The sequence below is a fragment of the Passer montanus genome, unplaced genomic scaffold, assembly GCF_014805655.1.
Source record: "Passer montanus isolate IOZ18808 unplaced genomic scaffold, ASM1480565v1 scaffold36, whole genome shotgun sequence".
Taxonomy (NCBI): domain Eukaryota; kingdom Metazoa; phylum Chordata; class Aves; order Passeriformes; family Passeridae; genus Passer; species Passer montanus.
This window is the reverse complement of record NW_024368374.1, coordinates 8,384,375-8,399,724: the sequence shown is the minus strand read 5'-3', so window position 1 is coordinate 8,399,724 and position 15,350 is coordinate 8,384,375. Positions and strand designations below refer to the sequence as shown.

The 15,350-nt window shown below is 41.4% G+C and overlaps 1 protein-coding gene across 5 annotated transcripts in view; it reads left to right on the top strand.

Moving 5' to 3' along the window:
* ATP7B (ATPase copper transporting beta) overlaps nucleotides 1-15,350 on the top strand; it is a 43,735-nt gene that overhangs the window by 5,904 nt on the left and 22,481 nt on the right. For 2 of the 5 annotated variants that reach the window (XM_039716724.1, XM_039716725.1), the window contains exon 2: nucleotides 13,052-14,279. In XM_039716724.1, coding sequence (XP_039572658.1) covers nucleotides 13,052-14,279 — 1,228 coding nt within the window. Of the gene's footprint in view, nucleotides 1-4,380; nucleotides 4,400-4,817; nucleotides 5,032-6,051; nucleotides 6,304-13,051; nucleotides 14,280-15,350 lie in introns of those variants that run through there. The other 3 variants (XR_005628331.1, XM_039716723.1, XM_039716726.1) reach the window with 3 other exon arrangements.

Sequence of the window (15,350 nt, the reverse complement as noted above, 5' to 3'; positions counted from 1 at the left end):
TCCTTTTTTTTTTTTTTTTTTAAAACTAAATGCTCCATTTCCTGCAGATGAATTGTATATGTTAAAACCAAATAAAATCTAACTCTGCTAAGATTGGGAAAGGGGGGAGGAATTCAAACATTTTAGCTGACTGCGCCCTGAAGACAAATTAGGAATAACTCAAAATACTGTCAAATATGACTTGTGGTTTAACCTCGTGTCATTGTTTGGATGCTTCATTGTATTTTGGTGATGATTGTATGATTGTATTTTGTGATGATTGCATGATTGTGGTGGTTTAAAATGATGTCTGAAGAGGAGAGCAGGAAAATGATTAACATTCAAATGGATTTCTAGGGTGATGTATTAATGCCAATACATCCCTCTTTGCCCTGACATGAAGTGCACATAACTGAACTGGTTCCTCTTGTCTGTCTGATGGATTGTTGTCTTAAGAGTAAGGCTAACTTTTCTGTTGTGTTAAGAGGAAGGAGATTTGGCACAAAATAACCCCCTTTCAGTCCAGCTGGATCTCAGGTATCACAGGGGCTTGGGACAGCTGAGTGATAGCCAATTCAGCTCGAAGCATCAGAAATGCAGTCCAGGTGTGCTCAGTGAGAAGCATCATGGTTACAGATGCACAAACAGCGCAATTCACTGGAAGTCTGGTTGTGCCCAATGAGCCTTTGCAGCCAGATCTGAAGTCTGGTGGCATCCAATAACTCTCATGGCCAAGTACAAGATAGTGTAATTTACTGATCAACAGAAATGCAGATTGTTACTGGATTGCTAGTGATAAATACACCATCTGAGAAGCATGTGTGAGTACACAAAATATGAATAATACAGCTGGTGACAAAGACATTAAATTGACAAATGCCTCTATTGGGCTAAATTATGGTCACAAATACAAGACTGTTTTTTAAATTTCCAGTATAGCCAAGTGTTCAAATCCTACTTCTTAGGCATTCACAAAGGTGGAGTCCCCTTTAGCCTCCTGCCCCACTTAAGCTGTATCTATATTGTTTTCTTTGAGGGAGGGGAAAAAGGCAAAAGTTAAAGTTGATGTCATTCCATGTTTAAAGCATGTACAGGTTTTATTCTGTTAGCATGTGCAGAGGTATGAAAAATAATATGTATTTTGAGTTAGTGAAGCAAGGGTCAGCTTTTGCTCACCATTTGAGTCATTCCTGTGGCTTAGTTCCTGTTAGCTGCACTGTCTTAAACAGGGCATGACTACAACACCTCTGTTCTCTTCCACCCTTTGTTTCATGCCTCTCTTGGAATGATACATCAACCTCCTGCAGTGTTTCTGCTCCTAAGGTGGGCAGCACTTTGTGCCTGGTGAACTACAGCCAACGCATGTGCTCCTTCTCACTGAACTTTGTTTTTTATTCTTTTTCCCCACAGAGATTAAAGAAATATGAACCCCTAACCTCCCAGTTCCCATTTTTTTTCCTTCAACCCAAGCATCTCATCTTTCAAGGCATTGTTAAGACTATTTATGCTTTCTTTGGTTACAGAAGCAGAGGGATTAGATGCGGGCCAGGGTATCCTATAAAGCCAAGGATAAATGCACCTGGGAAACAAAATTTATATGAGAACACATTGTTCTTGTATGTTTATCATGTAGTCTGATAATGCAGGTAAAATAAAGGGGAAAACCCATGTTTGATCAGCTTTGAGCCTTTAAATCAAAGGGATTTAATTTTCTTGGAATGTCCTGTGTTTTCTGACTTGAAAATGCAAACACCGTTGCCAAACACTAGCAGAAAGCTGCAAAGGCAGCAGGCATGTTTTCTGTTTGCCATCTGAATTTCATACTATCAAGCCAGAATGATTCCTCCTGGTGAAAATCCTAAGCTCTGCCAAGTCCAGGCTTAAATCAGAGTGGTACTGAGAAGGGCATTATTGCCTTTCCTATTTCAGCCTAAAGTAAAATGCTCACCCTCAGTCTGCAGCTGACACAATTAGCTTAGACTCTAAAGGGGCAATTAATTGAGATAGCATGGAGAAAATAATTTGGAAACCAGTAGCAGTCTGTTGGAGTGCAGCAGCAGCAACCAATCGCAGAGGTTAATTCCAAGCATCTGCTTCACTTCCCTGGCAGATGTTGGCAGCCTTGAGATGCCAATATTGGATCCCTTCCTAAAGTGTCTCCTGAGCCATAAGAGAGTTGTGCAGTGATTGAACTGGGGCAGAACCTCTGAGCTTTCAGTCCTGTGTATTAATGTAAATAGGAATTACTTTGTGTTAAAAGATTCTCAGTGGTTTCTGCTTTGTGACTGGAGCCTCTTCTCCAAGAGCTGCTCAAGACTCTGTCAGCTGCATGGGTTTCTTTTGCCACTGCTCTGCTCCAGCCCACAGCTAAATTAGGTATGTAAAGTGGTTTAAATTTATCTTATGTCCCTTTTGTCTGAAGAACTATAGCAAGACTTTTTTTTTCCCCCCAGCCAAATCCTTCTTTTTAATGTGAATAAATATCTTTTAAACTGAATGTGCTCAAAGCACAACTTCACGTGTTTCTTCTATATCTCCAAATCAGTATTCAGAAATACTGCTGAAGGCAAAGGACTGTGGGGCATTAAGCAAGAATTTCTCTCCATTGTTATTAGAAACAAACAGCTTTTTATCTTAGGGTTGCTCAGAAGTTGGGGGGGGGAAGGGTGATTGAGGGGAATTGGAGAGAAGGTATTTATTCAACATATTGTTATTCTGTCAGTCTCAGCTGAGCTTTACTGGTGAACCTGAAATGAAGAAAAAATTCCTTGAGTTGTTTTTACAGTGTTTTTCATAGTTTTGAATGTTAGTTACCTACAGAAACATGCTCAGCAGGGTTTGGGATATTTTTAATAACCAAGATACTGTCAGAGATGAGTGGATCAAATATATGCTTTATTGATGGTCAGAAACTAGAATTCCTATTCCCTTAGAAAATCAAGAATTTGAAATTGCTGTTGTTTGGAACAGAGCTGCAGAGCTGTATTTCTGAATATCTTTGCTTTGGGATGAGAGGCCTGTTTTCTTTCAGAAGGATGAATGTTAGTTTTTAACTTTATATATGCATTTAGTATGTAGACTAAGCTGTGGTATTTAAACACACTTTACTGAAATTTTTCACATAAGTAAAATTGTAAAATTTTCAATTGCTTATTTCAAAACCAGCAGAGCTGTATTTCTGAATATCTTTGCTTTGGGATGAGAGGCCTGTTTTCTTTCAGAAGGATGAATATTAGTTTTTAACTTTATATACGCATTTAGTATGTAGACTAAGCAGTGGTATTTAAACACGCTTTACTGAAATGTTTCACATAAGTCAAATTTTCAATTGCTTATTTCAAAACCACTTAAAATCAGTAATTCCTGAAATTATTTCACCTTTAGCACAATTTTATTTTTCAGTAAAGTGTTTGATAAATGCAGAACAAACACAGACACTTTGTAGTAATTCCCTTTAGAAGGGCTATTCCTCAAAATGTTTTCAAAATAGCCCTTTAAAAAAGTTTAATACTATCACAGACTTTTTATATTAAGACAATGATGCAGAATAGTGCTGCAGCAGTATTTGAAGTTTCACTTCCCTGGAAGAAGACCTTCCTTTCCCAAGAAATGAGGATCCATAGTTGTGGGGAAGTTATGACAGGGAGACAAGCTGGGATGCTAATGTCCTGTGCGGTGGCTTTCTGGACCAGTCTCTGTGTGACAGGGGTGTGAGGGGTGTACCTCTGCCTTCAGAAGCAAGAAGAATCTGAATTTGTCCTGTCATTGCATTTTGGTAAAGCTAGCTGATGGCAAAGAGGCACATTATAGAAATTATAAATATTATACTAATTCTTTTGTCAGGTGTCTGTCATTCATCCCTCAGGTTTTCACAACACGACAGAGATATGCTAAGGTTTTGACCCTGTGTGCTAACCTATGCCTAGGTCACTTTTTCCAGCAAGTTCAAGAGATTCTGATTAAATTTAAAACAATTTTTTAAGGCTTGCATGTGCAGTGATGTCACTGCACAGGCAGGGAGGGTGGAAATTGCTGGTAAATAAATAATAACATCTGTTGTATTTTATAAATCTTATAAATGCATAAATGCACGGCCCTGTTCAGCAGTGCCTTCAGAAGTGGACTGCACTACTGTGGACTTGGGAACAGGAGATCCCACTTACTGCATTAGCATTGTGCTGTGAATTTGCTCTGGGCAATCCCAGAGAAATATATTCAGGCTTGGCTCAAGGCACTTCTAGTGGTAGTAACGCTTATGTGCCTGGTTGGCTAAATTAGATGTTCCTGCTGTTGCCCAGAGAATTTAAGGAGAATATATTTTATTTCTTGCCTTTCTGGCATTAATTGCTTATTTAATTTTGTTTGGTTCACCGGCTTTTAGTAAAGCTTGCTGACAGTAAAGAGGCACATTTTAGAAAGTGTAAGCATTGTACTCACTCTTTTGATTTCCCTCTTGGTACAAAGAATCAATGCTCTTGTGCTCTGAATTAATGAAAGACCTTTGGTCTAGGATCCTTATCTAATTAGATAATCGTGGGCATATTTTCAGTGTTAGAAGGGACTTCATTTTATCCAAGAAACCCCCAGTAATTTCATAGAAGGAGGAAATGGAACAGCGTTTTCGCTGTGCAGGAGCTGTGATTGTTCACAAGGCCACAAGGAACTGGTGCCTGTCTGTGTGGGCTGGTTACACGCTGGCTGCTGCACACAGGTCATGTTTGAGCAGCTTGTGAAAGGCAGCCTTGGCTGAGCCTGCCGCAACGCCGTGTGCAGAGATCAGCAGTGCCGGACGCAGTTTGGAAAGCAGGAGGGATGCCAATTGGTGGGAAACATTTAAACTGGCAGGGAGAGCAGGTAGCTGAGTGCAGCAAGCAGCCTACATAAGGTTCACAGGTTGCATCTGGGATTTCCTGATGAATAAGCACATGGATTAGATGAGCAGAACTCTTCAAGCTGTTGTAAATGTAGCTGAAAGAAGCGTGGTTGTAGGACACCAAATAACTGCTCTCGTGGAACTTTTTCTTGGCATTGCAATATTTAAAGTCCAGAAAAATAATGGAGAGAAAACTGGACAATAAAATGAAAAGAGAACTGTCCTACTTAGCTACTTTAAACGACAGAAACATATCCTTGGTGTCTATTCGTAAGCAGCAGGCAGCTTGTGATGTGCCTGAACTACTGATTATTGGTGAAAAGTCCAAGACGGCGTCTCCGGTAAAAGCAAGCAGTAACTTGCAGAAAGAAGAGAAACTTTTGCAGAGTTACTCCATGGGAATGACAGAAGTCAATACAGATGAAAGGCAGGTCAGTGTGTGTGTGTTTATGTTGGGAGGGAAGTGGTGTTTCTGAACTGCTGAATTTAAAACAAAACATGTTGGGCATGGGTTGTATATTAAAGGAGGTTAAACCTTCTTTATCTAAATTGTCTCGATCCCCAGCGTGGATGCCAGCCCCATAACAAGCAGTACAAATGCAAAGTCCTCTGGGGATCCTCTGAAAATAATCTTTGAAATGAGATGTTAATGATGACTTACGCGGTAGAAGCTAATGAGCATTGTTTCAGCTCCACCTCTAATAATACAGAGTGGGGATTCTTAGGAAGGAAACGTAGTAGTATTTCTCCCTTTGAACTCCAGTTGCTCCAGTAGTTTGACAGAAGCTCATACTAGTTTGGAGTAACAGAAATTGCAGAAACAATAAAAGGTCCTTATTTTAGGTAAGTAGTTTATTTATATCTAGTAAGTGGGTGCTCATGAAGTTCTTGATAAATATATCACTGCAACTTTTTTTTTTTAAATTTCAACATTGTATATAACTGTGGTATTTCTGGAGATTAACTGCTGTGATGAAGAGACTTAGAAAGATCAGTGCTGAAAGAAACATGATGAGGTTTCTTCTTTTAAGAGTTTTGCTGTTTAAAATATATGTACACTGGAGTAATGTAGTTTGGATCAGTGAATATTGTGAATATTTAAGGCAAATAAACTGTCAGAACAAAGGTCAGTTGGTTGGAGCATGGTACTAATAATGCCAAGGTTTTTCTTGGCATTGCAATATTTAAAGTCCAGAAAAATAATGGAGAGAAAACTGGACAATAAAATGAAAAGAGAACTGTCCTACTTAGCTACTTTAAACGACAGAAACATATCCTTGGTGTCTATTCGTAAGCAGCAGGCAGCTTGTGATGTGCCTGAACTACTGATTATTGGTGAAAAGTCCAAGACGGCGTCTCCGGTAAAAGCAAGCAGTAACTTGCAGAAAGAAGAGAAACTTTTGCAGAGTTACTCCATGGGAATGACAGAAGTCAATACAGATGAAAGGCAGGTCAGTGTGTGTGTGTTTATGTTGGGAGGGAAGTGGTGTTTCTGAACTGCTGAATTTAAAACAAAACATGTTGGGCATGGGTTGTATATTAAAGGAGGTTAAACCTTCTTTATCTAAATTGTCTCGATCCCCAGCGTGGATGCCAGCCCCATAACAAGCAGTACAAATGCAAAGTCCTCTGGGGATCCTCTGAAAATAATCTTTGAAATGAGATGTTAATGATGACTTACGCGGTAGAAGCTAATGAGCATTGTTTCAGCTCCACCTCTAATAATACAGAGTGGGGATTCTTAGGAAGGAAACGTAGTAGTATTTCTCCCTTTGAACTCCAGTTGCTCCAGTAGTTTGACAGAAGCTCATACTAGTTTGGAGTAACAGAAATTGCAGAAACAATAAAAGGTCCTTATTTTAGGTAAGTAGTTTATTTGTATCAAGTAAGTGGGTGCTCGTGAAGTTCTTGATAAATACATCAGTGCAACTGTTTTTTTAAATTTCAACGTTGTATATACCTGTGGTGTTTCTGGACATTAACTGCTGTGATGAAGAGACTTAGAAAGATCAGTGCTGAAAGAAACATGATGAGGTTTCTTCTTTTAAGAGTTTTGCTGTTTAAAATATATGTACACTGGAGTAATGTAGTTTGGATCAGTGAATATTGTGAATATTTAAGGCAAATAAACTGTCAGAACAAAGGTCAGTTGGTTGGAGCATGGTACTAATAATGCCAAGGTGGTAGGTTTGATTCCTGCATGAACCATTTGCTGAAGAATTGGACTTGATAGTCTTTATGGGTCCTTTCCAACTCAGAATGTTCTGTGATTCTGTGTGTTCATGTTCTTTGAAACTATGTATGCTTAGAATGGCTCCAATAGTGTCAGACTGGAATGAAATAACAGCCAGAAGTGACCAAATATACCTGAAGGCTTTTTCTACCTTGAGTTACTTCTTGTATTATAAATGTTTGCTAAAAAATAGTCATGACATAAATTACTTTGTTCTACTAAAGGATCTCTTCTCTGTATTCAGTTCACTGGGATATATATGCTGCTTGTAATGGTGCTGTGAAGAACATCACAAAGAGGTTTGCCTTGTTTTAATTCTAAATTAGAAATGTTTCATTTACAGCAAGCCTTTCCCATTTCCCATAAACCAAACTTGGTTTACACAGCTCTCTTTAATTTAAACGTGCCTGTTAAGGTCTCTGAGGTTTGTTGACTACAATGTAGGTGTCATTTTAGTAAGACTGGCTGCAACTACCTAAATCTTTCCCTATCATCTGTACTGTTAGAGAAGCCTGATCCCAGGTGGGAAATAGCAGTCCCTTGGCAGAAGCCTTAGTAAATCAAGTTAGTATTTTGGAAACAAAAGGCTTATAAAGGCTGCTTTGTAGTAATAATCTCATTGAATCTTGATATTCAGGTTTAGAAGGTGTTTTTCCCCTTGTTTAAGACTCAAGAACTGTTTGAAAAATAACAAATTGTGTTGTAAGTTGTTACTGAATATAGTAGCTACTGACATTTGTTAATCTTTCTGTGGGAGATGAGGGGAGAAAGATGATCTAATACATTTAAACAATATGCTCTGATGAGATGCACTGAAAAATGTTAAGGAGGATGAGGATTGAATTTCTGGCTACTCTGTGTGCCAGAGTGCTGCTGTTACTGGCAAAATATTGAAGACTCGTGACCTTTGATGTTTTTGTGGCTTCTCTGCCCTCATTTTGTTGTTCACTGTCTGCCTGTAATAAACTGGGAAACTTCTGAAGCGTTTAATTATTAGTTTGTGGCTTTTCAGTTGTGTGCTGCTGCTGCCTGAATCCAAAGCCATGAATCAGGCAGTTGTGAAAGAAGGAAGCAGGGAGGGTAAAACACGGATAAGATAATTCTTCGGCAGTTGTGCGCTCAAAGGTAAGAGGGCAATAACTGATTCCAGCCCATAGAGGTACAGGGACAAGAGCAGCCCAAAACTTCAGGACATCGTGGATGAGATGTGCAGTGACCTCCAGCATTTGTGGATGAGCAGGCAGGGAGAGGCAGAGGGGGAGGTGCTGAGTGGGCCAGACCCCATCTCCTCCCTGGCTGATTGCCCGGCTCTCCTCTCTTTGAGTAGCCTGGTGCTTGAGTTTTAGGGTGTAAAAGTTGCCACCCCTGCAGGCCAGGCAAAGGAGGGCAGGAGAGCAGTGCCAGAGAAGGGGGGAGAGCCTTGCTGGATGAGCAGAGAGGGGCAGTGCTGTGCTGGATCTTGGTGTGGGTGATGCTCAGGGAGCTGTGGAGTGTGCCAGTCACAACCTCAGCCTTGTGCTGCAGAGGCCAGGAGTGTTATACTGACATTTTGGAGGTAGCTGCACCTCTTGGGAAGGGGAAATGGCTAGAGGGATGGCTTTCCTGGTGACAGGCCACCCCATGAGGTGACCATGAAACACAGCAATGGAGACAGCATGGGGACTCAGCCAGGGATGGCTGGTGGCTTCACAGCCAAGGAAGGCACAAACCTTGTTGAGTTCACAGCCATGGTGTTGCATCCATTCTCAAGACATGGGTCACCATGTGTGCATGTGTAGGGGTCTTAGCTAGTGCCATGGTTTCTGTGTCTTTGGGGTTTTTTCTGGGTTCATTGTTCAGATTTATTATGTATTCCTTCACTGCTTGAACTTTCAGCCTTTGCATATTTGAATGGGAATATCCAAAAGAAGGAGGCTGTTTTGGGGCACCATGGGTCAGCATGGTGCTAGGCCACTAAGGGCAGCCCTCAATGGGGTGGGTTTCCCCCACCAGCCATACAGACCATAGGCAAGGACTGCCTTTCCCAAATGAACCTGCCAGGAACTCTGGATGCTGTGATGCCAAGAGCTCTGTACCAAACCAGGGCTCCAGACTTGTGCTTCCAATCCAGCAGCATCTCCCTGCCCTGCTCCATGTCCATGCTTTCACAAAAAATTTGTCCAGTCCTGGGGCATATTCCTGTTGGACGATCTTCTTCCTGTTGGCTGGAGGCAGTCCAAAAGGGGAGCATGAGCCTCTGCCTCTTCCAGCTGTTCCCAAGCCCTGCTTTAGGCATGAGTGCAACAGTTCCTGTCTGAGACATCAAGGGTTCTTCATGCCTTGTTTCTTGCTTTGAAATCCTCACGCTGGGACTTGGGCTTCAGGTGTCACACTCCTGCACATTTGCTACTCATCTTGGGTCTGATTCAGAGCTTCTCCTGTAGATGTAAGTGTTTTCCAGCCACTACTTGTGCTTTCTTTAAAACTATCTCTATCTACTACTGATTCTGTATCAACTATTTCTCAAGTTTCTTCAATTTTTTTTGTATTGTTCAAATGAGCTTCATAACTTCTTTGTGTCAGGTTTCTTAGCTTTCAGAGTAAAGACTTGCTCTGTTGTGTGCTTTCAGTTCCAACTTTTACATGCAGAACAAAGGAGGGAAAGAATTGGCATCGTTTCATGTGTGATTATTTGCATATTCTTCACATAGATACCATAAAAATATGCATGAGGCTGGTAGAGCAAACAGACTTGGTGTATACCTGCCCTTAAAAGTGAGCCATTCTCCTTTGTTGTGGAGGGAAAAGAGTAACTATGGCCAGTTCTTTCACACATTCCCTTCTGGATGTACAGGCAAATGCATTTCCATGATTTTGTTCATATTTCTCTCTGGGCAGAAAAAAGCAGAAGGGGCAACGCCTGAGATGCCCAAGCACCTTTTGGGCATTTTTCGTGGTGATTGCCTTTCTGATCCTCTTGTAGATAGTGTCTGTGAATTACTGTACAGCCTCATAGATGCCATTTTATGTGTGGATGTCAGCTGGTATCAGGAAACCCTTTTCTGAGACCCAGCATGTGCCTGAGGAAAATTATGGACACAATTCTGTATGCCTCATCTTTGTGTCCTTACATGAATCTGCTGTTTTCCTCTTGTCTGGTATAGAAACATCCTTCTTGCAAATACACACATAGATGTATTTCTGTCTATTCTGTTTCTGGGTGTTTTTGAAGCTGTTAAAAACAATACTAAAGGCTTTCTAAATACTTTATTTGTACCTGTGCACATTTCTTGGTTTTGGGGGTAGATTCTTCAATGTTTTGGCACTTGTGTGTTTTTGGGGTTTTTTTAAGGGAAAGAAGCTTTTTAGTTTTCTTATGTCCACATCCCCTCTCTATTTTTTCCTTGTCTTTTAAAAATTTGTGTGCAAGGATTTTTTCCTACAGAGCATAAGCATCTGGTTTTGACAAGTAGCAAACAAAATATTTTTGCCAATTCTTCTGAATGTTGGGATAGCTTTTTATGCAAAACAAAAAGCAGTGGCCAAGTTTTGAAGTTCCTGTGGCTTACAATGCATTGAAGTAATGAAATCAGTCCTTGCTTTTATGTTTTTCAAAAGACTGGATAACAAGAAATACCCTCTAATCTTTTTACATGATTTATTTGAATTGCTTTTATGTCACGGGGTACCTTGGAAAACTGAGGCAGTGGTGGGGGAGGGAACACAGTGGAGGACATAAGGCCTGTGATGGTTCCTGAGTTTCATCTGCAAGTGGTGGCCAGACAGACACTGAAGCAGGGAGTGGAGGATGCTCATCTCCTCCACTCATGCTCTGTTTCAGCAAAGGATGCAGAAGACAAAATACCTTTGTCCAGTGAGCCAAAGTACATGCACAGGGTGAGCTTCTGTGACTGCCACACAGATTGCACTGGGTGTTTTGATAAGAGCAGTGTGCTTGGGGAACAGGGAAGAGGGGATGACAGACAATATTCACCTAACTCCTCTTCAGGCAGAATTTACCATCAATGAGAGTTTGAGTTTAGGCCACATGTGAAATGTGGTGGATGGGAGACTGTTTTCAGACAGGTTTTTTTCCCATACACAAGGCCAGGTTATTATTTCAAATTGTGGGAAGTCACAACAATAGGAGGACACAAGAATGGGGATGTTCTGGTTGTCTTTGTGTGGTGCTTAAACAGGGCACCACCTTCACAGGGAAGTCTTATTAACTGTTAATGCTTTGTTTTGAAAGGAGGTGCTTGTGGCACATTTCCATTTATGCTGGGGATTTCACTAGTTTATGGGAGGGGAGGTGCAAGGAGAACAGTATCCTGGGTGCTGCCAGGCGGATGGGAGGAAGAGGCAAAAGGGAATGCCAGAACTAAAATATTCCTCTGACTCTTCTTCCCCAGCATCTCTGGAGTGCAGCCATGAGGCCAAGCAGAAGAGGGGGAGCAGGAGAGAGAGTTTGCTCTCAAGATAGTTGAAGGGCTGCACCATAATCTTAAAGAGTTGAACTTGCTCATTCCTCCTCCTTTTCTAACAAATACAGTATAGAAAAGTCTGAAAGCAAATTTTTTTCTGAAGTTTTTGCTGGTTTTGTGGCCCCAGACCTCATTATTCCCAAGCTGTCTAAGCGTGAAACAAAATCAAGTTAATGAATTTGGAATACTGCATCAAATGAATTGGATGCAGTCTAGTGTTACTAAGCAGCCTAAATGCTTCTCATCCATGTTGTGGTATTGAGAAATAAGTCTTCTTTGGGTCATAGGAACAGGATCTGCAGTACTGAGCCTGATCCAGTGGGCCCTTCTCCAGGCTCTCCCTGCAGTAATCCCCAGCATCAGGTGTTTTGTTTAATGTCAGAGGGCCCAAGGCTTTGCAGGCAAGATAATAGAATATCCTAGCAGCTTTCATCTAAATCTCTAGTATTTAAAGTTGCCTTAAATCATGGACATGAATTTTCATGTTCTTTCCATGAAATCTGACAATCTAGGACTTGTCCCTACCCTTTTCATTCTTTCTCATCTCATGGCCCCAACAACTGGAGCTCTCAGTACTTGTTCTGTAAGAAGCATTGGCACTTAAAAAAAAAAATTCATTTTCAGTTGAATTGAGTGCATTCAGCTGTAGAGTTCCAGTATTGCAGAGGCTGTGATCTGGCTGAGAGATAGTTCACTTCTGGCTGGCCTGTTTCAGTAATGCCATCCTGAAAATCAGTGTTGGATCAAATCAGTGACTTACTGTAGCACAATTTATAGTCTTAGGTGCCTCACAAGTAGTAAATAAAATTAAACCATAGTAAAAATACCTGCTTACAGTTCTGTGTCTTTCAAAGTCTTTGTTAGATACAGATTTCAAGTCAAAAGGATTATGTATTAAATGCAGAGAGCCCAGGCCTTTGTGTGTGTGCAAATAGCTCTTCAAATATCATGCAGCTAACCTTCCCTGCACCAACTTGTTTCAGGCTTCTGGAAAAGTCACGATTCTCATTTCCTTGGCTTTTTGGTTTTCTTTGGTTTGGTTTGAACTCCTCCTGAGAAGTAGCAGGTTGGCGAAACTGGGCCAGTTTATGACCTTTTTGGAGAGGCAGCCAGCACACTCTCTACTGTGACCCACTGTGCCAGTGACAGTGTGCTCTGAAGAGCAGCTCAGGCTGTGTGATGGGAGTGTCCTATGGCTGCAGAGAACTCAAGTTTTAAATTGCTTGGTTGGGGTAGGAATATTGAGTCAATTCTGCTTGTATATCCCTAGTCAGTATTTTCTAAATTGCTGCTCAAGAGACTTTCAGAGGCCTGATTCGTCATCATGGGCATAACCCACTGGTAATATATTCAAAGTGTAAAATAATGTTGGAAAGGGTTTTGGCCGTATAGACTAACTTGAGAGTACTTCTAGTATGTGCTTGAGAGCATATGAAGACTGTTGTTGCTTTTACAGGTCTAAGGATACATGCATTTATTTTCACTTTTCCACTTTCTCCTTAGGCTTTGCCCAACATTGATTCTCCCCCTGGATGTGAGCTGAAGCCTACAATGAAACATAATTTTGCTTTCGACAACATGGGCTATGAGGCAAGCTCTGAAACCATGCCCTCTCCACCTTCCCAAGAGCACACTGTGGTAGTCAACATTGTGGGAATGACCTGCCAGTCATGTGTGCAGTCAATAGAAGGCCGAATTTCCAAGGTGAAGGGCATTTTGAGAATTAAAGTCTCCCTTGAACAGAACAATGCTGTTATCAAGTATCTGCAGTCGGAAATAAGCCCTGAACAGATTTGCCAGGAAATTCTGGATATGGGCTTTGATGCCAGCATAGCAGAAGAGAAGTTGACAACAGCAACTGTAAATTTGCCAAGCTTGAAAGAAGCAGTAGCTAAGCTTCGGGTAGAAGGCATGACATGCCAGTCCTGTGTCACCAGCATTGAAGGAAAGATTAAGAAACTGCACGGTGTAGCAAAAATCAAGGTGTCACTTGATAACCAAGAAGCAATTATTGCTTACCATCCTCACATCATTCAGCCTGATGACCTCAGGAGACACATCAGTGACCTGGGGTACGACTGCACCATTAAAAGTAAATCAGCCCCTTTGAAGCTGGGTGCCCTTGATCTCCAGCGCTTGCAGAATGCAAACCCCAGGGAGACGACGGCAAGTCTCGGGAGTGATGGGCTGGATCTGCTGGTCCCCGAGATGGGTAGCACAGCAACAGTGACTCTACAGATAGAGGGCATGCACTGCAAGTCCTGTGTCAGAAACATCGAAGGAAATATATCAGATCTTCCTGGCATAAAAAGTATTAAAGTGTCTTTGGAGCATAAATGTGGTGTGGTACAGTATAGCCCAGATTTAATCACCCTGTCAGCTGTGCAGCAAGCTATCGAATCCCTTCCACCTGGAAACTTTAAAGTAAGCCTCCTTAGTGATTCAGAAGCAAATAAGGCAGTATCTCCCTCAGGTGCTTTCACATACAGTGTCGTCAGACAGCCACCACAAGGCACAACACATACGGCTGTGATTAAGATTGATGGCATGACCTGCAATTCTTGTGTACAGTCCATAGAAGGGGCCATGTCACAGAGGCAAGGAGTGCAGCATGTAGCAGTTTCTCTAGCTGGCAGTACTGGGACCATACACTATGATCCAGCTGTCACTAGTGAAGAAGAGTTAAGAGCTGCCATAGAAGACATGGGATTTGATGCCTCCGTGCTGACAGGTAACAGCGTTTTTTCTTCTGTGGGTAGCGTGCCAAGGTGGGTCATGCAAGGTCTGCATTGAGATTCCTTTTTGGAGAGAAACTCGTAGAGCATCGCATTGACATTGTCTGTTCTGAATGCCTGGCCTGATGCAAACTCACTTAGCAAGGGAGAGAGGTTTCAGCTGTAAAGCACCTTGTTTCAGCCCTTAACAACTGCAGCAGTGAGCGTAAGAGCTGAGTTACATGATGAAGCCAAAAGGTCTGAGGTACAGAGCCTTTCAAATAGCTCATCCCCTTACCCCCTGAAGCGTGTTTCCTCCTATGTCTACAGGCTGCTGTAAGTAGATCTGTCAATCCAAGTGTTTGCATTTATGTTCCGGAATACTAAAACTTGCAAACTTAATGGAGTATCTTTCATTTAAAACCACTTTTTACCTAGCTAAAACCTCTTTTTAGTGTCTTTAGCCTTTGACCGTTATTTCTTGAGTATTTTTGCCTGCCTTACTTCCTTACTAAACCTTGCTTTAAGTGGCAAAATGCAGGTACTCTTTGTTGGGAACAGCTGCTTTTACATGTCAGTTGCATCAGTGTATGCATTTTGTACATGTGCTCAATGTTTAAAAAGTTGTTTTGATGCACAGACTCCTCTCTCACAAATTTTGAATGTGGCAATTTTTACATGCTTCAACTAAACATATTTGCTTTGAAATACTGATGTAGTTTACCTGAAATTAAGTCGTTTGATCACAAAAAAGCACATCTTATTCACTTCTCCCATGGGTCCAATCCCTCTGAATCTGTGGTACTACTACAAATGAGGAGGAGGCTTCCACTCCATCTGGAAAAGGAGATACCCCCTGTGTTTAACACGTTCTGAAGCAACTCCTTCTCCTTTACACAAACTTCTGCCCAAGGGAGGTAGTTTGTGAACACAGCTGGAACTGTTATGTGTCTGTTCAATATCTGGCAAAAAATGAAAATGTTTGCAAGAGGCCTGTTTGTGTTCAGATCTCTGGGGTGCTTCCAATACTTATTTTGCAGTACTTGCAGCATGAATACTGAGCCATAAAGGGAAACCTGTTGAGAAAC